The sequence below is a fragment of the Xiphias gladius genome, chromosome 19 (genome assembly GCF_016859285.1).
Source record: "Xiphias gladius isolate SHS-SW01 ecotype Sanya breed wild chromosome 19, ASM1685928v1, whole genome shotgun sequence".
NCBI classification, from domain to species: domain Eukaryota; kingdom Metazoa; phylum Chordata; class Actinopteri; order Istiophoriformes; family Xiphiidae; genus Xiphias; species Xiphias gladius.
Window position 1 is genome coordinate 5852751 of NC_053418.1, and position 20658 is coordinate 5873408.

The window sequence follows — 20658 nt, forward strand, 5'->3', positions numbered from 1 at the left end:
TGTCAGTTTGATAACTTAATATGTTTTGCATACACTTGCCATAATGTGACATATATACATCTTAATTAATATCTTAATTGCTACTGTGAGATTATCACCCAGCCCTACATTAGTCTGTAAAATGTATATTTTTCTAGTTTGCTTGGTGTTTTGACCAAAAGTTTGGGGTTTTTGTCTTCTCGTTGTTTAGTTTACCATCAAACCTCTGGACAAAAAGACCAATGTTTTCAAGTTCAATTCTTCACGATTGAGAGTCAACAAGTTGGTGAGTTCACCCAAAATTGTAAAAGCTGTTTTGACTGTGGCTGGTAAATATGGCTTTTTCACCAAATACTTTGCTTTTCCATATACTTTTGGAAACCATCATTCTGTTTTTTTCTCATAGTTAAGGTAGAGAAAAATACTGGAAGTGGCTGGTGAATTACAATTTTGTTACCATTTTGACATATCATTGTTAATGGCACCCATTCTTGGTTTTGTTTCTCTTGTGCAGATCCTTCAGCTGTGTATAGGGAACCATGATCTGTTTATGCGCCGGCGGCGGGTAGACTCGCTTGAAGTGCAGCAGATGAAGGCCCAGGCCAGAGAGGAGAGAGCCAGAAAACAGGTACTGATAGTGGAGAAACAAAGAAGAGGGTATGGGACTGAACTTGTCAATAGCCAAGTTTCCATCCAAATGTACTGCAAAGTAAATTTTTCCCACAATATCCTCTTTTCTTTGCCCACACTCTGCCTGTCTCTGTCGTTCAGGTTGAGAGGCAGCGTCTGCAAAGGGAGAAACAGCTGCGGGAGGAGGCAGAGAGAGCCAGGGACGAGCTAGAGAGGAGGCTTATTCAGCTGCAGGATGAGGCTCACATGGCCAACGAGGCCCTGGTAAGACTTCATTGGTTAGTTTAACCCAAAATCCACCATTTTGTTGTCTATATCACATATACACAAGGTTGCACAACAAAGTATTTTGTCAAATTTAGCCCCTCTCAAACCACCATCTTGCCTCTTCATTTCATCTCCTTCCGGCATCTCCTCCTTTTCTTGTGATTTGCTAATTTTTTCCCTTTAATGACTCTCACTGTTGCCTCTTTCCCCTCCATAAATCTCCTTCGTACCTGCTGTATTTTTGTACATTCCCCTTCTCGCGCTTCTCTTCCCTCTTTCTGATCCTATTTTCATGTCTGTCAATCCATCTCTTTTTTAATGTCTTTCTCTGCTCCATTTCCCCTCTCCTCTCCCATTTTCAACTTTTCTTGTCACTTGTCCCCCTTCTTGAGTTTGCCCTTTCTCCTCCTCCTGCTTCCTGTTCCTCTCCAGCTGCGTTTGGAGCAGACGGCGGACCTGCTGGCTGAAAAGGCCCAGATCGCGGAGGAGGAGGCCAAGCTGCTTGCCCAGAAAGCTGCTGAGGCTGAGACAGAGATGCAGCGCATCAAACTGACTGCCATCCGTGGCCAGGAGGAGCGGCGGCTCATGGAGCAAAAGATGCTGGAGGCAGAGATGCTGGCTCTCAAGATGGCCGAGGAGTCGGAAAGAAGGTGGGGAGTGGAGGAAGGAGGACCAGGTGGATGAATGTGGAGTGTACAGCCAAAGATGCTGCAGTGAATATACTGTAGCAGCTTTGGCTGCTATGTGGCTTTGTCTCTGTTATCACCATCTCTCTCATACCCAAGTTCTCTCATTGTATCCATCTCACACATAAGCACTCACACACATACAAAATTCATATATTTTTTTAGATCTTTAAATAACTTATTCCCACATGTCACTTACTTTCAAAGACCCTTTTATTTATTTGAAATGCGAATCTGTCGAACTGAGGAAGCTGTCTGACCCATGAGCCTCCCAAATGTTTTTGAGTTACTATATTGTTTAATGTCAAGGTGCGCAAACATGCGACCGCAGATCAGTTTGCTCAGCAGCACAGAGGTCAATTGATATGCTCTGAGCAGACTAGGTGACGCAGCTGCATTTAAATTGCTCGATCAAAGAATAAGAACTTCCGACTTGGTTAAAATCATTATATTTCAAAGGCTTTGTTCTTGCATTGCAGCTGAAAGCAGGTAATCATACAGTTACTGCCACACTGCTGCACAAAGAAGTAAAAGGGAGATAGCTTTTGTTCAGCAGCCCTCCCTGTAGGTCTGAGGCACAGCAGTTAATTGTGCTAGTTAATTGTTAGCAGTAGTATTGATTGATGGTAGGAGACTCCATCAAACAGTCTCTTTTACTACACACTGAAGCTCCACAGTGCTGAAACTGATTTTTTTGTTCTGTTTTTATATTTGTGCCTTAAAAAGAAATTTTGTCATTTTCTCTTTTATACTTCCCGGTGTGCTTCAAATCAAACACTTTGAAATAGGTGCTGTTGACTTTTTTATTTCTTTGGGTGTCAGATGGATAAGGAGATTGGGACTTGATGAGTGATCCTCAATCAGCAGCTCGATAGATGCCAATCATTGTAGCAAAGAACTTAAGTCATTTTCATAATAGAACAGTATACAGTACATAGATACTAAGAATATCACTTCACAGCCTCTACTTCACAATTTATTAGGCAATCATTTCAAATGGCCACCATTAACCACTTGCCAGTAACTGCAATTTCTGGATGAGCACTTTTCTGCACCGGAGAAAATAAACCCATGGCACTCAACATGTAAATGACTATGTCCACTCAAACCCTTGAGGCACATAACTCCCCCACATCAACGAGGAACTGCCGAATGTTCAGGAGCACAATCAAAAGAAATGTAATCATCGCCATATAACATTTCTTACATCACTGTGTGTAACGTCAATGGTGGAATAATGGCGTCGGAAAAGGTTGTCTGCTGGGGTGATAACATTGATCACCTGGGTAATAAGAAAGCCACATTCCTGGTTCATTGAGTACCTATGTGCCAATTATGTAAGATAATTTTGGATTCAATTGAAATAATTCTGTTTCCTTTGAAGGACTTGAGGGTGAATTAAAGTATTAACTTCATCTGTCTGTCCGTCTGCTCTTCAGGGTCAAGGAGGCTGAGCAGCTGAAACAAGACCTGCAGGAAGCCAGGGAGTCAGAGCGCAGGGCAAAGCACAAGCTGCTGGAGATTACCAGCAAGACTGTCTATATGGTAACAGACACATCCACATACTTACTCACATATACTTAAAACACACAGGTTGACACACGTAAGTCATATAGTACACAACGCATTCAACTAAATCAGATGTAAATGTTCAAGAACAAACAAGTAGGCTGAAAGTATTAATTAGTCTATGTCAGGATATAAATTAATGAAAACTCTGCTCACGGACTCTGCTCATTCAGTTCCCTATTATGCAAGAGCAAGAAAAGCACCACATTCTTACATTTGAGAACCTGGAACCATTAAATGTTTGGCATTTTTGCTTGAAAAATAACACGAACGATTAATCGATTTTCATAACAGCTGCTGATTAATTTTCTTTCGACTGATTAATCAATAAATCGTTGCAGCTTTACACATTGGTAATTATCACTCTAAATGTTATGTAATTTACACTATTGAAAATGCTATTTTTCATTTCTAATTTTATTTATTTATTTTTTAAATATTTATTTCCTTTTTAATGTCCTAAAATTAATTAAATAAAATTATTTCTTTTTGTGTAAGTAATTTAAGCAAAGTAAGCAAATTTAATCACTTTGGGCTCATGTTAATTGTGATGAGCATTTCTTATGTCTTTTACACTTAAAAGACAAAGAGTAATGGAATAATATGGAGTAATGGATTAATAAAAGTTACAGCCTTACAAATCTCATAGCAGATAACGTATATAGAGCTCTGGAAAAAATTAAGAGACCACTGCAAATTGTTCTGAAATCAGCATCTCTTCATGTATCACAGCCATTACATTCCAGTGTCTGTTGAATTCCAACACAAGCACACCTCATTCTACTTAATTAGGTACTGATTAGGTGATCAGCTGAACCAAATCTAATTTAACGAGGGAAAGTATAAAAACCACTGCTGTGGTCATCACTATCCTTTTGCAATAGGACCAGCTGGATGGCAAAAACAATGCTAGTAATACCTCAAAAGTAATTGGAATCAAAAAATAACTAGTGACCATGCCAAAAGAAAAGTTTTGAGTGAGGAAAAGAAGGGTTCAATTCTGGCTTTACTGGCAGTGAGCGTCAGGTTGCTTTCATCCTTAAAATTTCTAAGACGGTGGTTCATAAGAACAAGGTCAAGCGGCAGCCATTGGGGACAACAAAGCTACAGACCTGCAGAGGGCGAAAACGACTCTCCACTGACCGGGATGACCGTCAACTCATTCGAAAGTCACTCAGCAACCGTTGGATGACATCAAGTGACCTACAAAAAGAATGGCAAATGGCAGCTGGGGTGAAGTGCATGGCGAGAACGGTTCAAACCAGCCTCCTAGGGGCAGGGCTCAAGTCATGTAAAGCGAGAAAAAAAGCCCGTCATCAATGAGAAGCAAAGAAGAGCCAGGTTGAGGTTTGAAGGGACCATAAGGATTGGACCATAGAGGACTGGAGTAAGGTCATCAACTCTGATGAGTCCAATTTTCAGTTTTGCCCAACACCTGTTCGTATAATGGTTAGACGGAGACCTGGAGCGGCCTACAAGCCACAGTGTCTCGCACCCACTGTGAAATTTGGTGGAGGATCAATGATGATCTGGGGGTGCTTCGGCAAGGCTGGAATCTGGCAGATGCGTCTTTGCGAAGGACGAATGAATCAAGTCACGTACAAGGTTATCCTGGAAGAAAACTTGCTTCCTTTTGCTCTGACAGTGTTCCCCAACTCTGAGGACTGGTTTTTCCAGCAGGACAATGCTCCATACCACACAGCTGGGTCAATCAAGGTGTGGATGAAGGACCACCAGATCAAGACCCTGTCATGGCCAGCCCAATCTCCAGACCTGAACCCCATTGAAAACCTCTGGAATGTGATCAAGAGGAAGACGGATGGTCACAAGCCATCAAACAAAGCTGAGCTGCTTGAATTTTTGCACCAGGAGTGGCATAAACTCACCCAACAGCAGTGTGAAAGACTGATGGAGAGCATCCCAAGACGCATGAATCAGGGTTATTCCACCAAATATTGATGTCTGAACTCTTCCTTAGTTAAAACACTAATATTGTGTTGTTTAAAAATTAATATGAACTTTTTTTCCTTGCATTATTTGAGGTCTGAAAACACTGCATCTTTTTTGTTATTTTGACCATTTGTCCTTGTCTGCATATAAATGCTCTAAAGGACACTATTTTTATTTGGAATTGGGGAAAAATGTTGTCAGTAGTTTATAGAATAAAACAAAAATGTTCATTTTACTCAAACACATACCTATAAATAGTAAAATCAGAGAAAGTGATCATTTTGCAGCAGTCTCGTAATTTTTTCCGGATCTGTATGTGTCAGACAGGTACACAGGTACAAATGCGCATAATACACACATTATGCAGCCCATTAATAAACTCCCAGTAAGGAAGAAATGTACATGCAGTGCATGCAGTGTTTCACAGAAAAATATTGTGCACTTTCTCATTTAGAGTATGAGCTGCTACTGCTGGTATGAAACATGCCATGGCTGTAAAGGTTTGACAGTTTTATCCTGACTGCTAATAGCACACACAAACACTCTCGTACAGTCACACACATACACACACTCACACATGCAATTATAGCCCCACAAAGCCACACTGAACAGGAGATGCTTGCATAAGAACAGGCAAGCACATAAGGCAGCCTACGCAAGACCTTCCAACATGCTAAAACCCACACACTACACGTTCTTCTGCTTACACACATGTGAACACACATACACACATACGTGTACACACAGATACATATTGAACTACTTGCTTGTAAGCTTATGAATGAAGAGCCTAAGCACATATGTACACACTAGTGCACATGCATACAAAAGACATGTTTCCTTGCACAAGTACACACTATTTTCTGTTCCCATTTGCTTTAACCTCTTGTGAAATTGCCCTCTATGGTCTGCCAGACCGTATTTCTGTAGTTTAGATTCACGTGCCAACAAATGGTTGTACATTAATATTGTATAATAGGTCCACTTCTTAACCAGACGGTGTGTAGCCAATGCATTTCAGACATTTGGTCAGGATGTGAAAGCGTATATTTGTGTTTTTCATGGTCTGCAACCATCAAAGTGGTCTTATTTTTTTCCCTCTCCTCCCTTTTAACTGTTTCTATAAACATCGTGCTCTTGTGTCCTACCTGAACACATCTTTCCCATACATTCTGCTGTTCTGCCAATATATACTGTGATCTTCTCCATTTATTTTATTTTCCTCTCCCTTGTTTCCTTTACCCATCCTTTATTTTCCCTCAGTTTTTTTCTCTTTTCATCATCTCCAGTTGTTCTTTATTCTGTCCCATTTTCCACTTTGTTTTTGTGAGTTTATCTGCATTTCTTCCTCTGCTATAATCTCTCTGTCCACCCCCCCACAGTCCCCTGGACTCCCGCCTGACATCATGCCTCCCGACCTGAGCTTCAGCAGGGAGAACCTCAGCTTTGACTTTAAAGATACTGACATGAAACGGCTCTCCATGGAGATCGAAAAAGAGAAGTGAGTGGTCGGCCCTAAACTGCCAATGCTGTCTGATATTTTGGGTGTCAGTCAGTTGGCATTTTAAATTTTCTGGCTCTGGGGTTTGGCCAGATTCCAGTGGTTTGGTGATTTAATTGTTAACAAGTAGAGGGAATTGATTAACTGCAAAGTATCTCTTTCGGAGTACTTTTAAATAACCTGGGAATGTGTTTGAGAAAGATCTAACTTAATGCAGTATGTGCTTGGAGGAACCCCATCACTTTTAAATATGCACATTTTAAATCAGCAGTTCAGGTGAGCAATTGACCTTCAGTATTAGCTGTCACTCATGTCGCTGCCAGCACTCAAGCATTTTATTTCCCCCAGCTCGTGGTGTCAATGACTGCAGACAGGACTAAACTATGACCCTGGCTTTGGAGTTGAATAAATTACCTGTTCGTGAAACTCGAAGAAAGACTGTGATGGAACTGGGAGATGCATAAAAAATAAAATAAACTGTGGCATGCCAGAAAGTCGACCAGCAAATTTTTTTTTCTGAAAAGTGTTGATGTTTTCTCTTTCCATTATTTTGCATTTTTTGTATCCAACTGCTGCATTTAATTGTACGAAGCTCTTAATTTCTCCAGATTTACAATACCTAGGATATAAACAGGCCTGTCAGTCCATGTAATCGGTTATTTACATGCCATTTTATAATTTGCACCTTTCAGTACACTGATTCTAAAAATTTTACATTTCTCCTAATTTGGTTTCAGACCAGAAATTCTGGAAAAATGTTGTCAAACCTTGAGTAGAGCTGGTAAAAAAACAACATTTTTGCAGGGTTGTTCTTTTGGAAATAAAACTTCTTTAGACTTAATTTTCCATAGTTTGAATGTTTTTGATTAATTGAATTAGAGTATTATATAATAATATGTAATTATATAATACAAGCTGCAGAATTGTCAATATAAATTATTCAGTCTATGCCCCTATTAAGAGGTGTGCTCATGGACACTGTATATATTCATAATGACCACGGAAATCCTAGCTAGTAAAGTCAGATCTATATACAAAATAAAGGGGCTTGAAGTTGAGAGTATGGAAACAGAAACTTTCAATGTATGCAGATGAAAAAATTGTGTTAAAATATTGTTTAACTGTTCATGCAGACATACTGTATATACTCATTTGGTGTGAAAAACAAAATATTCTACAATGGTGAGGTGCATTTTTAAAAAAAATATAAGAGTACCGAAAGGGAAATGTACTAAACTGTCTCCCAACCTGCAATTTGTCCATGTTTAGGGTCGAGTACATGGAGAAGAGCAAGCACCTACAGGAGCAGTTGAATGAGCTGAAGACGGAGATTGAAAGTCTAAAGCTAAAAGAGAGAGAGACTCCTCTGGACATCATTCACAACCAGAACACAGAGCAGGGGACCAGCAAGCACAGCAACTTTAAAAAGGTAGCTACCAGCACAGCAGACACATAAACGCGCACTGTAAGACATGCCACAAAATAACTCCTCATATATTCCTCCAAAATACTGTACAGGCATGATTCTCCCCTGTCATGCCTTATCTGTCCACAGTTATGCACACACAGTCAGACATAGTTAGTTAAGAACCTTGTATACATGCACAAAATTCATCAATAGGTCTTTGGTAGCAGAACAGAAAGCTGATTACATCTACCCCTTAAAGTGATATCGGAAAATCGATTCAGGAGCCAGAGATTTGACTACATCCATACACGACCACAGATCTAACCCAAATTCTGCTGAAAAATGGGGGGGGGGGTGATGTAGCTGTCAAAAAAACTGATCTTTACAGGTAACTGTCTCTCTCTCTATGCACTCCTGTGCTTCTAGTGTATGTGTTACCTGCCCCTCTCCTCCTAGCTCACTGGATTCCCCAAACACAAACCTACTTCAAGCCATCCAAAACATTACCGCACTGAAAGGGATATCAGTAACACCATGTACAACTCTACCTGAAATGTTTACATTGCGCCAGTATCATAGAATATGCTGGAGTCTGACGTGTGCACTGACAGTAGAGTTACGGAGAGGATCAGTCAACACAAGACGAGTGATTTTAGACTTATCAGCTAATGCTACTTCCAGCTGGTTCTTAACTTCCCCTGGTTGAAGGCAAAACTGCGACTGCAGCCATGTGGTGTTTTATTTACAAGGACTTTTGCTCATACCTCTTTCATATAAATATCAAATTCTGAAGAATAAGACTGAGTCAGGAACTGAGGTTAAAAATCGACCAGCCAGCAGCTTTTAAATTCCTCCTCCTGAGGGACTGACTAAAAGTATGCCAGAGTGACACTGCCGGTGTTTACTGCTGTTGGTGTGGCAGAGATCTTTTTGTTGTTTTGTTTTTTGTTAGTATTTCCGATTCAGTATTTGAAAGAAAAGTAAATTAAAAAGAAAATTATGGGTTTTAGTCTCACTTCTGTTTTATAAACAGTAAAAATAATCAAACCCTAATTGCAAGTGAGTCTTCTACTGTATCGTATCTTTGCAAATTTATCCATGGGACTCAGGAGGTAGAGCAGAACCAGTGATTTCTAAATAAAACATAAAAGTAACGTAACGGTCGATGGTTCGATCCCTGGCTTCTCCGGTCCGCATATTCAAGTGTCCTTCGGCAGGATACTGAACCCCCAGCTGCCCCCCGATGACTGTGCCATCAGTATGTGTGAGTGTGTGTGTGTGTGTGTGTGTGTGTGTGTGTGTGTGTGTGTGAATGCAATGTATGAATGTGTGTGCGAACGGGTGAATGTGGCATGCAGTGTGAAGCACTTTGAGTGGTCGATAAGACTAGAAAAGTGCTTTATAAGTGCAGTAATTTACAATCCATTATTTTTGTATCAGACCATGGTCTGTGTATGTAGACAGATATCAAATCGCCTAAGAGGGAGAGATATACACCCCTGCTTATCCCTAATGCATCTTAGTTACATGCACAAGTTGCTTTTCGGCTCTTCAAAGCTGTCCCATCAGCTCTAGCCACATGAACTGGTGAAGTGTAAATGGAGTCTTAATACTGATCTTACATCATCTTCCAAAGATAACAGTCTATCAAAGTTTTGATAGTCATTTCTCGTACAACACCCATGCCTCACCATCATATTATTTTAAGGCAGGGTATTGATTCTCAGAGCATCACTTAACAGAAACGGTCTCCACTTGGGCCGGGGTTCATTTTTCAGCCTTGAGTTCTTTCTTTGATGGACCCCGCTGGGAGAGGGGAAGCAATTGTTCATTTTCTACTGTGACCTCTACAAGTGCACAGTAATTACAGGTCTTAAGCATGTTTAAAAACAAAGGGCAACTGAGAAGGGAAATGGGTGGGGTTTTGTATGTAACATATGTCAACTCATCAGTAATAGCTATTTCATCTCACCTATTTGTGCCTGAATATGCTGTCTTTTTCATTGCGTCCTGGTGTAGGGATTATATGAAATGACACAAAAAATGACACAGTCCTTCAGCTTGAGGGAAATTTCAAAATTGATTGGTCAAAGCCAGTGGAATTGTTATAAAAAGTGGATTCTATTTCCAATGTCCTCTGATGAACTGGCAGATTAGGCTCATTCTCCTTTATCTTCCCACACCAGTATCTCTCTAAGTTCAATAAAAGTATAAAATGAAAAAATTTAGCAATGTTCTCAGCACAGTGTATAACAAAAAAACCTACCCCTCCTCCGTTTTGTCTCCTAGTGTAAAATATACTTGTTAAGTGGAACACTAATTGATTTTTGCTCGGTGATTAGTCATTTGGATAGATGGGGGCACCTCTGGCATGCAGGGGATGAAGGAGCTAAGTTTAAAGTGTTGGCTTAATTGAACTAGAGGCAGTTGGCATTCATCTTGTTATTGGGGGAAGGTGTGGGGGCACACAGCGTTCCAGGGAGAAGGAAAGAGAAATCGAGAGTGAGGAAACTAAGGCTTTGTTCAGACTGCAGGCAAATCCGATTTCTTTTTCAAATCAGATCTTTAGGATAGACAGTCCACACTGTTATTTGCAAGTGATTAGATTGGATTTGTGTGCCCAAACATCACCAACCTATCTGCACGGGTTGCCTTGGTAACAACTTAGGCGTAGCGACGCTGGTGACGTAGCTTTACAATGCATCAGAAATGAAGGTCCATCATCTCGCCCCTCCAAACAATCACGGTGTCAAGTCACGGGGCAGAACTCCTCCGTTGCTGTTCTCCACAGCGCCAAAAAACAATATCATCTGATAGCGCTCTGTTAGTAGCAGCATGGAATCTGCTCACTCTGATACTCTGAGTTTGACGTCGTCCTCGTGTGTCATGTTGCAAGTGACGCAGAAGAAACTTTGAAATCCTGATTTGAGCGGTTAGAGCTTCCAGACTGAGACGCGTCTATAGAAATCAGATTGGAATCGCAGTTCAAACAACCATCAAATGTGGTTTGGATCTGATTCCCAAAAAGTGAATGTTGAAAAAAAATGCTCAAAGGATGAGGACTTTTAGGTAGTTGAGTCACAGAGAAATGCTAAGAATGTACTATGAAGTTGGCAGCCAGAGAGGGACAGGATGAGGGGGACACGGACAAGGCAGAGGGAATCTGGAGCAAAGAACACGTGTTCGAGCCAGAAGCGTCAGGACCGGCTGCACCCCCAGGTGAACGTTTCTCTGTCCAGCCTCTCCCTCCCCTCTGGATGATTAATGAATGGCCCCTTAACACGGTCCAGCGCCTTTGCACTTCTACAAGGCCACAGGTTCTGCTCTGTTAGCACCGGTCCTGCCACGAGAGCTCATTCGGAATAACAACATAAGAGCTGCATTGATTCTGTGTCAAGTTTCACTGAGAGGAAATGCTTTTATTTTTCATATACAGCAGTCCATCTAGACCAGTGTGAAGTGGCACACAAAGGAGGTCAACCATTGGGGTAACACTCACAGTGCTAAACAACATACACAAGTATTTTTCTTTTCTGGATATATCTTGCTATTGTGCCAAGCACAACATTAATACTCAGGACATTGAATAGCAAGTGCTTGCTCTTTCCAGCATGGAGACTGTGGGCAGTGTAGAACAAAATGCTAGAGTTACACATAGGAAAACACACACTCAGGCTTTCATGGTCACAAGTGTAGTTCAGGCTGCATGTCAGCAGGGACAAAGGAGGTGATTAGTAAACATAACCCTGCATATCCGTCCCTCTCCCACGCATTATCCGTTTTGATTTGCTTAAGTCCCCCATCTAGACATTTCCCAGAAATAGCCTGGATTTCCCAAACTGTCCTTCATCCCCGGTCTAATATTTACTTTGGCAGCTGCTTTAATTCCCCTTACCCTACAGATGTTGAGGAGAGGAAAAAGTTTTCCCAACCGGTTTGAAGTGGTGCTCTCTTATGCTTTGTTGGACGGGCTAATGGTTAGTTTTGCTGAAGGAGTAAAAGCACAGCCAGTGGCCCAATTTAATCCATCACCAGCTTATTTAAACCTGGAGAGAAAAACAATTAACAGTGCTTTCTCTGGCTGGCATTGATCTTCCACCTGTCCTGCTCTCCCGGTCTGTTTGATTGTCTCTGCAGTAAGTAGAGAGTCTGGGAAACGTACATATTTCTTTGTCAGGGGTAGTTGTAAACCCTGACTGAGGCTGATTTCTGTTTCAGTTTATGTAAATTAAGATCAGTGTAAGATGTATCAACAACTCTGCATGCCTTCACATACCATCAGACATTCATTACAAACAGAATAACCTTGGGGGGTATGTTTTTCAGCAAACGCACCAGAATGCAAAAAGACTCTCCAATTATCTTCTCCTTACAATCACTTAGTCTCCTGATTAGTCAAGGGAAACAAGTCAAAGCATGTGTTGTGGTAGAATGTGCTGTGATTTCTAGTGCCTTTTTAAATTCACTTTGGTGTTCATCAGAGGCATGACTGTGTTAATAAAAAAAAAAAAAAATTAAAAAAAATGGGAACACTACAAAGGTTATACATTTATGATAGAAAAAGCACATTCTTCCGTGTGTTTATAGAAGGGCCGCCCAATTTGGAACCCTCCCTTTGTTTTGGCCTGCCATGGCATTTGACAAGCTCATGCTTATTCTCTTATTTTGAAAGTGCTTTAAAATCCTAGCCATAATGACTATGAAACGGAAATTATGTTTAGCTAAAAAGTACATAATCTGAGTTTTACGCCAATGTACAGCACAGTGATGTTAAGATACCCTATTAAATTACATACGTCTTAGAAGTTTTACATTTTTAAGACATCAACCGAAGGGAGTGATAATCGTAATATATTGTTCATCTCAAGTATAGAGGGTATTTTAATATTATTATTATTTTTAAAGAAATGCTCATGTATTGTGCCTGTCTTACGTCACTGGCTTTGAGTCACCCAGTCAGGATGGAGTGATCGAGGCAGTGGCAAACTGATAAAAGGAAATTTGGAAAAAATGAAATATGACTATGATTTCACTGAAATAAATTCAACAGCAGTTTGTCGTATTTGCAGAGAGTGGCTGTTTTGAAAAAACATGATGTCCGTCGTCACAACGAAATGAAACATGCCCTTTTTTCAAAGTACAGTGGCGAGGAACAAAAGGAGAAGGCAAGTGACCTTCTAGCTGAACTTTACTCTCAGCAACATGCTTTGTTGCAGCCATCTTCAGCAAAAGAGAATGCAACCTGTGCAAGTCTGAGAATGTGTGGCCTAATCAGGCACGGATTTTCTCCCATATGAGCTTGTCTTGGATGACCATTACCCGCTGCGTAGAGGACATGGCTCAAGACATCTGTGAGCTAATCATGGATATAGCAAGTGGATTTTCCTCCTTTTCCGTCGCTTGCAACGACAGCGCTGATATATCTGGTTCGTCACAGTTGATGGTGTTTGTGCGTGGACCCATCAAAGATTCTGAAGTTTCACAGGAGCTCGCTGGCCTTGAGACATTTTCAGGTACGCCAAAAGGTGCGGATATGTTTTTTGGCAGTGGGGAAAGTTCTGGGAAAGAACAATTTGAAGTAGGAGAATCTGGCTGGTATAACAGCTGATGGAGCCCCGGCAATTGTAGGGAAGAAATCAGGCCTCGCTAGTTGGTATCGCAGTTTTTCTACTGGTTTTTGAGCTGCGTGATGAGATCTGGATGTTTCAAGCAAGAACAGAAGGTAACGTTCAAGTACCCATTAGCAAGCAGTTGATTTCTGACCTCGCTCCTCAACGTTTTGGATTCCCCAGCTCCAAGGGAAGGACCAGGTAATCAGCCACCTGGTTGGTCACGGCAGAGCCTTCAAGCAAAAACTAGTACTGCTCAGCAGACATCTCTCAGCAGGTTACATGCCTACTTCTAAAATTCAAATGATCACAAAAAATAATTGTGATGTGAAGTAAATATAGTATATATCCAGCCGTTGGGCCTTTTTGTATTTGTGTTAATCAAACTTTTGATAATTTTATTTATATTTAATAACCGTAGTTTGATTTACGTCTGGCCAGTTTTCTCCCCCACAGCTTCTGCATGCCTATGTTTTTTATGCCCAGCTTCTTACACTGTTCAGTAAGAATCTTTCAGTCATACATTCAGGAAATTTGGCCCATTTCCCCAGTCTTACAGTCGTAGGCTCGATGGAAGACAATGCACCCAAGTACGTGGACATCCTCAGCGATCTTGTGCCGGAGTTTGATAAGCACTTTGAAGATTTCAGAGACAATGCAACAGTCTCCAGACTATTTGCCCTTTTTGGTTAATGTGGACACGGTCAGTGAGGCGCTTCAAATGGAACTAATTGAACTCAACTCTGATTCACAACTCCAAAACTCCAAAACTCTTCCCTTGCTGGACATCTACAGATGTGCTCCAGCAGACAGGTATGCAAAGATCCACAAACACGCACGGGTAATACAGTCCCTTTTTGGAAGTACATACCTTTGTGAGCAGGCTTTCAGTCGGAGGAATTTGAACAAGTGTAAGCTGAGAAAACGGACTGTCTGACTCTCACCTCCATGACATCCTCACTCTGTCAGTAAGTCAGCTGGAGCTTCGTGTTGAAAGACTTTTCGAGGAAAAAAAGAGAAACTTCATGTCTTCCACTGATACTGCTAGTGATAAATGACAGTGCAAGGCATGAAGAATATAATACAAGGTCTGTAATATTGGGGCATTTTGTGATGATGTGTAACTTTAATGTTGCTCAATGATTTGTGATTCAGTGTTGTCACATGTTTAACTTTATCTTTTTAGCAATTTTTCAAGCTGAAGTCAGATTTCCACCATTGATTACTAAGGTGGACAATACAACCGTTTTCAGCTTAATTTTCTAAAGTAAAGTGATTTGTATGCACTTTATTTTAGAAAGGTTTATTTCCTTTTAAATATGTTTATCCTCACAAAAAGAAGCATATGGATGTTTTGTGTTTTTGACAATCATCTCTGCAAATTAAAAAAAATACGGTTAAGCAAATTAAAGAGAAGTTTTTTATTATTTTGAAATTTTATCTTAGATTTTGAATATGTTGGTTTTTCTATAAAATACACATACATTTTAATATAATTTAAATTCACATAACATCAACAGATTAATCTCTGGCCCTCCGTACGAAAGAATTTGGGTACCTCTGTTCTATAGAACAAATTCCTAGCATGGATTAAAAAAAATGATAACTACTGCTTACATAATGTTGCATACCACTCACATGGCACACAACCCCATGCTATGTCATGCTCATGCATCATATTTAAACAATTGTGCAAAGATATCATATGAAGACGTTATGTAAGGATGTTTTCATAGTCTTACTTTCACAGTACTTTTACTTTTGATACATTTTGCTGATAACATTTTTGTACTTTCACTGAAGTACCATTTGTAATGCGGGACTTTTACTTGAAAGAAGTAGTTTGATAGTTTGGTAGTGCTACTTTTAACTAAGTGAATGACCTGAGTACCTCTTCCAGTAGTGATAATAAATCATTAGGAAATACACTTGATGAAATCAATACATTATGGGCATGGACTAAACAAAAACATAATATATGATAATTTAATCTTCATAATCCAGGAAATTTTTATTGTGTTACAGTGCTGAATCCTAATACAATGGCAGACATAAGTGAGTCCATGATTTTTAGGGAGCAGTCAGCTCCCCACCACTGCATGGAAAGAAACTCATCCAGGGTGCCCAAGCTTGTAACCCAAATGTACACAATGAAAAGGGCTGTTGACAGCCAGGGAATTGTAAAAGTTAAGATCTGGCAATATACCATTACCCAGCAAACTTGTTGACCCTCCACACATTGGTTTTTATGGTATCTCGGTTGAAATTCTTGAGCAGACTAGGGGATCGCAGTACTTGCATTGGGAATACACAGAAAGATTGGATCTGGCAGAGAGGCTGAGGGAAAGGGCAGGTGATGATTTCAGTGACATCAGTCTTTAATAAAGATTTCCTGTTTACTTATTTTGCTTGCTTGTTCCTCTGCAGTATGTTCTGTTCTTGTTTACTTTCACCACTGATTAAAAAAAAAAACCCAAAAACTTATCTGATCTGTTATCTCCTCCACAGCTAACACTACAGAGCACCAAGTCCAGGGTGGCCTTCTTTGAGGAACTTTAAACTACGTACCACAACTGCCAAGAACCTCTTTTTTCTACATTCCTGGTCATTGTAAATGACTGACCACACTACAAGGTCTCATATCCCCACTTCCCTTTCTGGGAACCACTATGAAAAACTAGGAACAAAAAAAAAATTCCACTGCCTAGATCTGCACCTGCTCAAGGGACCTCATGTGTACGCACAAACAAGGATGCATGCGTAATGTTCCCGCATAATGTTCCTGCACTAAATCTCAGATTCATAAAAAAATTGTGTGTTTACAGTGAGTGTGTGAAACGCAGCGCGTTCCCCCTGTAAATTTTGAAGTGAACTTGGGCATGGGATTTATTAGTGTCAAAGAATTAAGGTGGACAACGCAAAAAGGACAAAAAAAAAAAAGTTGTGTAATATGACCCTTGACTGCTCCTGTTCCACTGTGGGTTTAATGAGACAGTATTTGTGGAGTTTAGAATGGTTATTATATCATGTCCAATTGGGTTGACCTACATTAGCTCATTGCCTAACTGTTTTGAAATTCAAACAGAAACAAAAAAGGGAGAGAGAATGAATGTTCATATGGCTGATATGTCATCCCTACCCTGACCCTAATGTTTCAAATGTAGTAATTATATATATGTGTGTGTGTGTGTATGGGCGTGCGTGTGTGTGTGTGTGTTTGTGTTTGTGTGTGTGTATAGTGTATACATGTGCATGCGTATGTATGTATGTATGTATGTATGTATGTATGTATGTATGTATGTATGTATGTGTTAGACTTCCTTCTGCTTAAACTCTGACCATTTTTGTCATATTCCATATTATTCATAATGCTAACAAATTAGTCCATATAATATATTCTTTCTTTACTTAATAACTTTATGCTGCCTTCATTGTCTTGTATCAGTAGAAGGGTTAAATGAAAAACGTTCAAGCAGCAATTGCAGGGCATTTCTTTGCCATCATACATTTAAAGAGCCATTTATTGCTAATAGTTGGAGTTGATGGACTGTGGTGGATATTAAGCTTGTTCTCAACACAAAAATCCACTTCTGTGATTTATATCAAAGAATTTGCTTTAGTTTTGTGTGAGCAATGTATTTTTTTTTTTTTTTAATCTCATAATCTATGTCCATGTTTGTGCCTTTATGCAACTTTTTGGGGTGAAGGTAGACAAAGTGTTACGCATTAGGCCTTAGGACTTATGTTTACATCTTATATACACAGAAGCTGTGTTACATATCTCTGGCTGCTTCCAGCAGGTGATTAGGGTGTCCTAAGGCAAGGCACCGAGTGCACTATGCTCTGCTCCGGTGGTTCTTAGAATCCTAACTGGATGAAGGAACTGTGATTTTTAGATGGGAGCTTGTGTCTATCATCCATCTCAGTTTTTTTTGTGTGTGTATGTGTGTGAAGACAACCACTTTTTCGAAACATGAATTTGCATCTATTTTGAATTAATGTGTCTCTTTGAATTAATGTACTCTTTCCCTCTGAAAGCAATTTATTTTTGGGCATTATAATGTGAAGAAATTTTTTTTTCTTGTCTATATGTAACAAGAATAGGAAGCAGTATTTAAAATGAAACTTGGGGTGAAGTTACAGTACCTATATTTCTAGATAGACATTGTAACATATGTATATGTTTTGCCTGTAAAATAAATGAATATCAGGTCTGATTTTTGTGTGTGTGTGTTTTTTCCTTACAGAAATAAAGTTGTGTTAGTTATTTTGGCAGACTTTGATGAATGTCAGCTTTGATAATGCCATTGCCAAGAGCCTCTTCCACCCGACCCAAACAGACATCCAATTACACCTTTGAAATGAATCAAGTGTTACGTAAGCACCTTCCATCTTGTGTCTGATCACATACCCTGTTTGCTTGAGTGACAAGGTCTTTGTGAGTGTGCTTACGAATGCGTGGGTGAGCGGGGTGTGTTGCATGCCCCGTGCACTTGTTTTTGTGCAGGCGTGTGCTGTGTGTCACCACATTAACCCTTTAATGTAAGTCTCTTCCCACAGCTAAGGGTCCCTGAGACTGACAGCCCTCTGACTTAATGAGTGGCGCTGAGGTCAGGGGGGCTTCTCCACAGCTCTGTCACCTCTGGGCTCAGTTGGAAAATGACCACCATTGGCTTGTCAGTGTCGTGACAGGGAGACACCTTCAGGAGCCAACTCTCCCTTGGGGTCCGGGGCTTAGAGGAACAGGGGTGGAAGGTCTGCAGGGGTATCGGGCAAACCGACTGAAACACATATTCTCCTACACTGCTGCCAGCTCCTCAACACTGTCTTCTGAAACAGGGAAGAGGGAATGAGATAGGAAGAATCACATCTTTTGTCATTCTCTGTATCCATTCTCAAGGGATCACATTTGACGTCACAACTGCACACACACTGGTGTACACACAAACAGACTCATCTTGCAGCAGATTGGAAAAGGTTCTCGGTTTACTACAGGGCGAGGGGAGTTGACGGGGATGGCACAGCACCTGCCAAGGGCTTGACTATAGAACAAGCACGCACAATAGGAAGGAAAAACCCTTGTGTCATAATCTAGAGCGAGCATCTATTCAGAAAGCCATTTTAGAAGTCGAAAGAATTATGTAATGATAGTTTTATTGGCTAAGAACAGTAGTCAATAAAATCTCCTTAATATCTTTTTATGTTTAACGGTGTGAACATAAGTAGGTGGTACCTTTAAATCCAAATGACTTGGAAGTAAAGGCATTGGCTTCATTGCAGCCATCTAATAAATGTCCTAATAAATGTTTCTTTAACTTATGAATTGAAATAGAAGCATTAACTTACTTTTCTGCTAGTACATGCATTAATCATTGTTATTACTTTATCCTGAAACACTTCAACACAAAGTATGTACTCAGCAATATTAGACCAATGCTTCATTCACAATCGCTGGCTTCATTTGTTGCCACTGCTAATGTTAAGGTCTGCCCACAAATGACTAGTAAGTAAGTGGTAATTTATGTAACTTTAAGGTAAAGATCAATTTGCTACAAACTCTCAGTGAACACCTTTTACTTATCAGACCCTAACTTTCCAACCCCATTGCTCCATCTCTGTCCCCACCTCATTGCAACAAAGCACTTCCTTTCACATGCACATCTGCTTTGTCCTCCTATGACATTGTGAGCTCGACAGATTAAACCATCCATTGTGTGTTTTATCTGCACCAGCTGTGGTGGAGCTCACTATTTCCTGTGGTCTTATCAACTGCTTCCTCAAATATACTCCCATGTGCTAATCTTTTCCCGCCCATACCTGTCCTAAATTATGCCAGCTCAGAAAACCTCAAGTCATTTTCCTTTATAACACTCTGGACAAATGCAACAATACATTCACAACAGATGATTTCAATTTCTGCGTATCATGCCTGGATAAAGGCAGGAAGACACCGCACCTATCTATAGACCGACATTTTGGTTGGGTTATTTAGACAGGAGATTTTAAATGGACGTAACCAGGGATTGAAGCTAAAATCATAGCTAAAACGTGAGTTTATTCCAGTTTGCCCCATACCACAAAGCTCCCTCCTTTACAGTCACAATTTGACCACCAACTGCTTTACCTGAGGGACAAAACTTACCCAGCCTACTGCTTCCTCCTACTGATGTATTTCCTCCATGACAAGCCTGCTTTTCCCCGAGGGAGTTTGCTCCATGAAGGTTGCCCTTTGTCTAACCCTGTTCCTCCCCTCTCTCTTGCTGCACCTGCCCTACAGTATAATGGATAAAGGAGGCTGTGCACTTCTGGTATGTCTTAAGATACTTCCAACCTTATCTCTAAGCTCAACCGCATGGATTTAAATAACTCTTCAAGGATAGATATGAAGATAGTGTCCAGAATCCTCTTCAACTTCCCTTTGATGTGCAGTCTCCTCCTACTGAGACTGTCCTCACTAGAAAAACAGCACCTGTAGTTTCTTTAAACACTTTAAATGACCTATGTTTACATTTTCTTGTAAAGCAACTTCTTTTGGTCGTCCAAATAATGACTGGCCTCTTTAAATGGCATCGGCAGAAGTTGCAGTTGGGGATGATGGGCGTACAAAGCGGCAACTTCAACACCAGAAACTACAGTTGGCATCCAATTATCCTCTAAAAGTCGACATTGGTTTGTTTTAACCAAGTAGATGATCAGATTAACCTTAATCAAACAGTTTTGGTTGTGTGAAGTTAACCGTATCTTCATAATAAAGGTGACAGATAAGGAAACGAAAAATGAGTTGCTTTTCAAATGGTCAGATGAATCTTTTTGGAAGACACTGGCAAACAGCCTATTTTGCTGGGAAGACTTGTTGCTACCACCTCATCTCCTTCATCTGGCTGACAGTACTCCCTAAAACGACTGGCTTCCCTAAGGCCGTGTGCACAGCCCTCTCATTCACTTGAAAGAAGCCAGTCCGGTGGTGCAGCAGAGGTGCCTCTACAAGGGTCTGGGCTCCAGCAAAATGACGCAAGACTGTCTCTGGCTTTGCTGCAACGTAACACAAGGTCATCCGGC

At 40.5% G+C, this 20658-nt stretch overlaps 1 protein-coding gene across 4 annotated transcripts in view; it reads left to right on the plus strand.

Moving 5' to 3' along the window:
• nf2a (neurofibromin 2a (merlin)) overlaps nt 1–17799 on the plus strand; it is a 35483-nt gene extending 17684 nt beyond the window's left edge. Inside the window, exons 9-16 of one of the 4 annotated variants that reach the window (XM_040155135.1) lie at nt 191–265; nt 494–607; nt 751–873; nt 1309–1526; nt 3002–3107; nt 6464–6582; nt 7852–8011; nt 13129–13873. In XM_040155135.1, coding sequence (XP_040011069.1) covers nt 191–265; nt 494–607; nt 751–873; nt 1309–1526; nt 3002–3107; nt 6464–6582; nt 7852–8011; nt 13129–13287 — 1074 coding nt within the window. In that variant the 3' untranslated portion in view covers nt 13288–13873. The other 3 variants (XM_040155136.1, XM_040155137.1, XM_040155138.1) reach the window with 3 other exon arrangements.
• Nucleotides 17800–20658: the final 2859 nt, after the last annotated feature.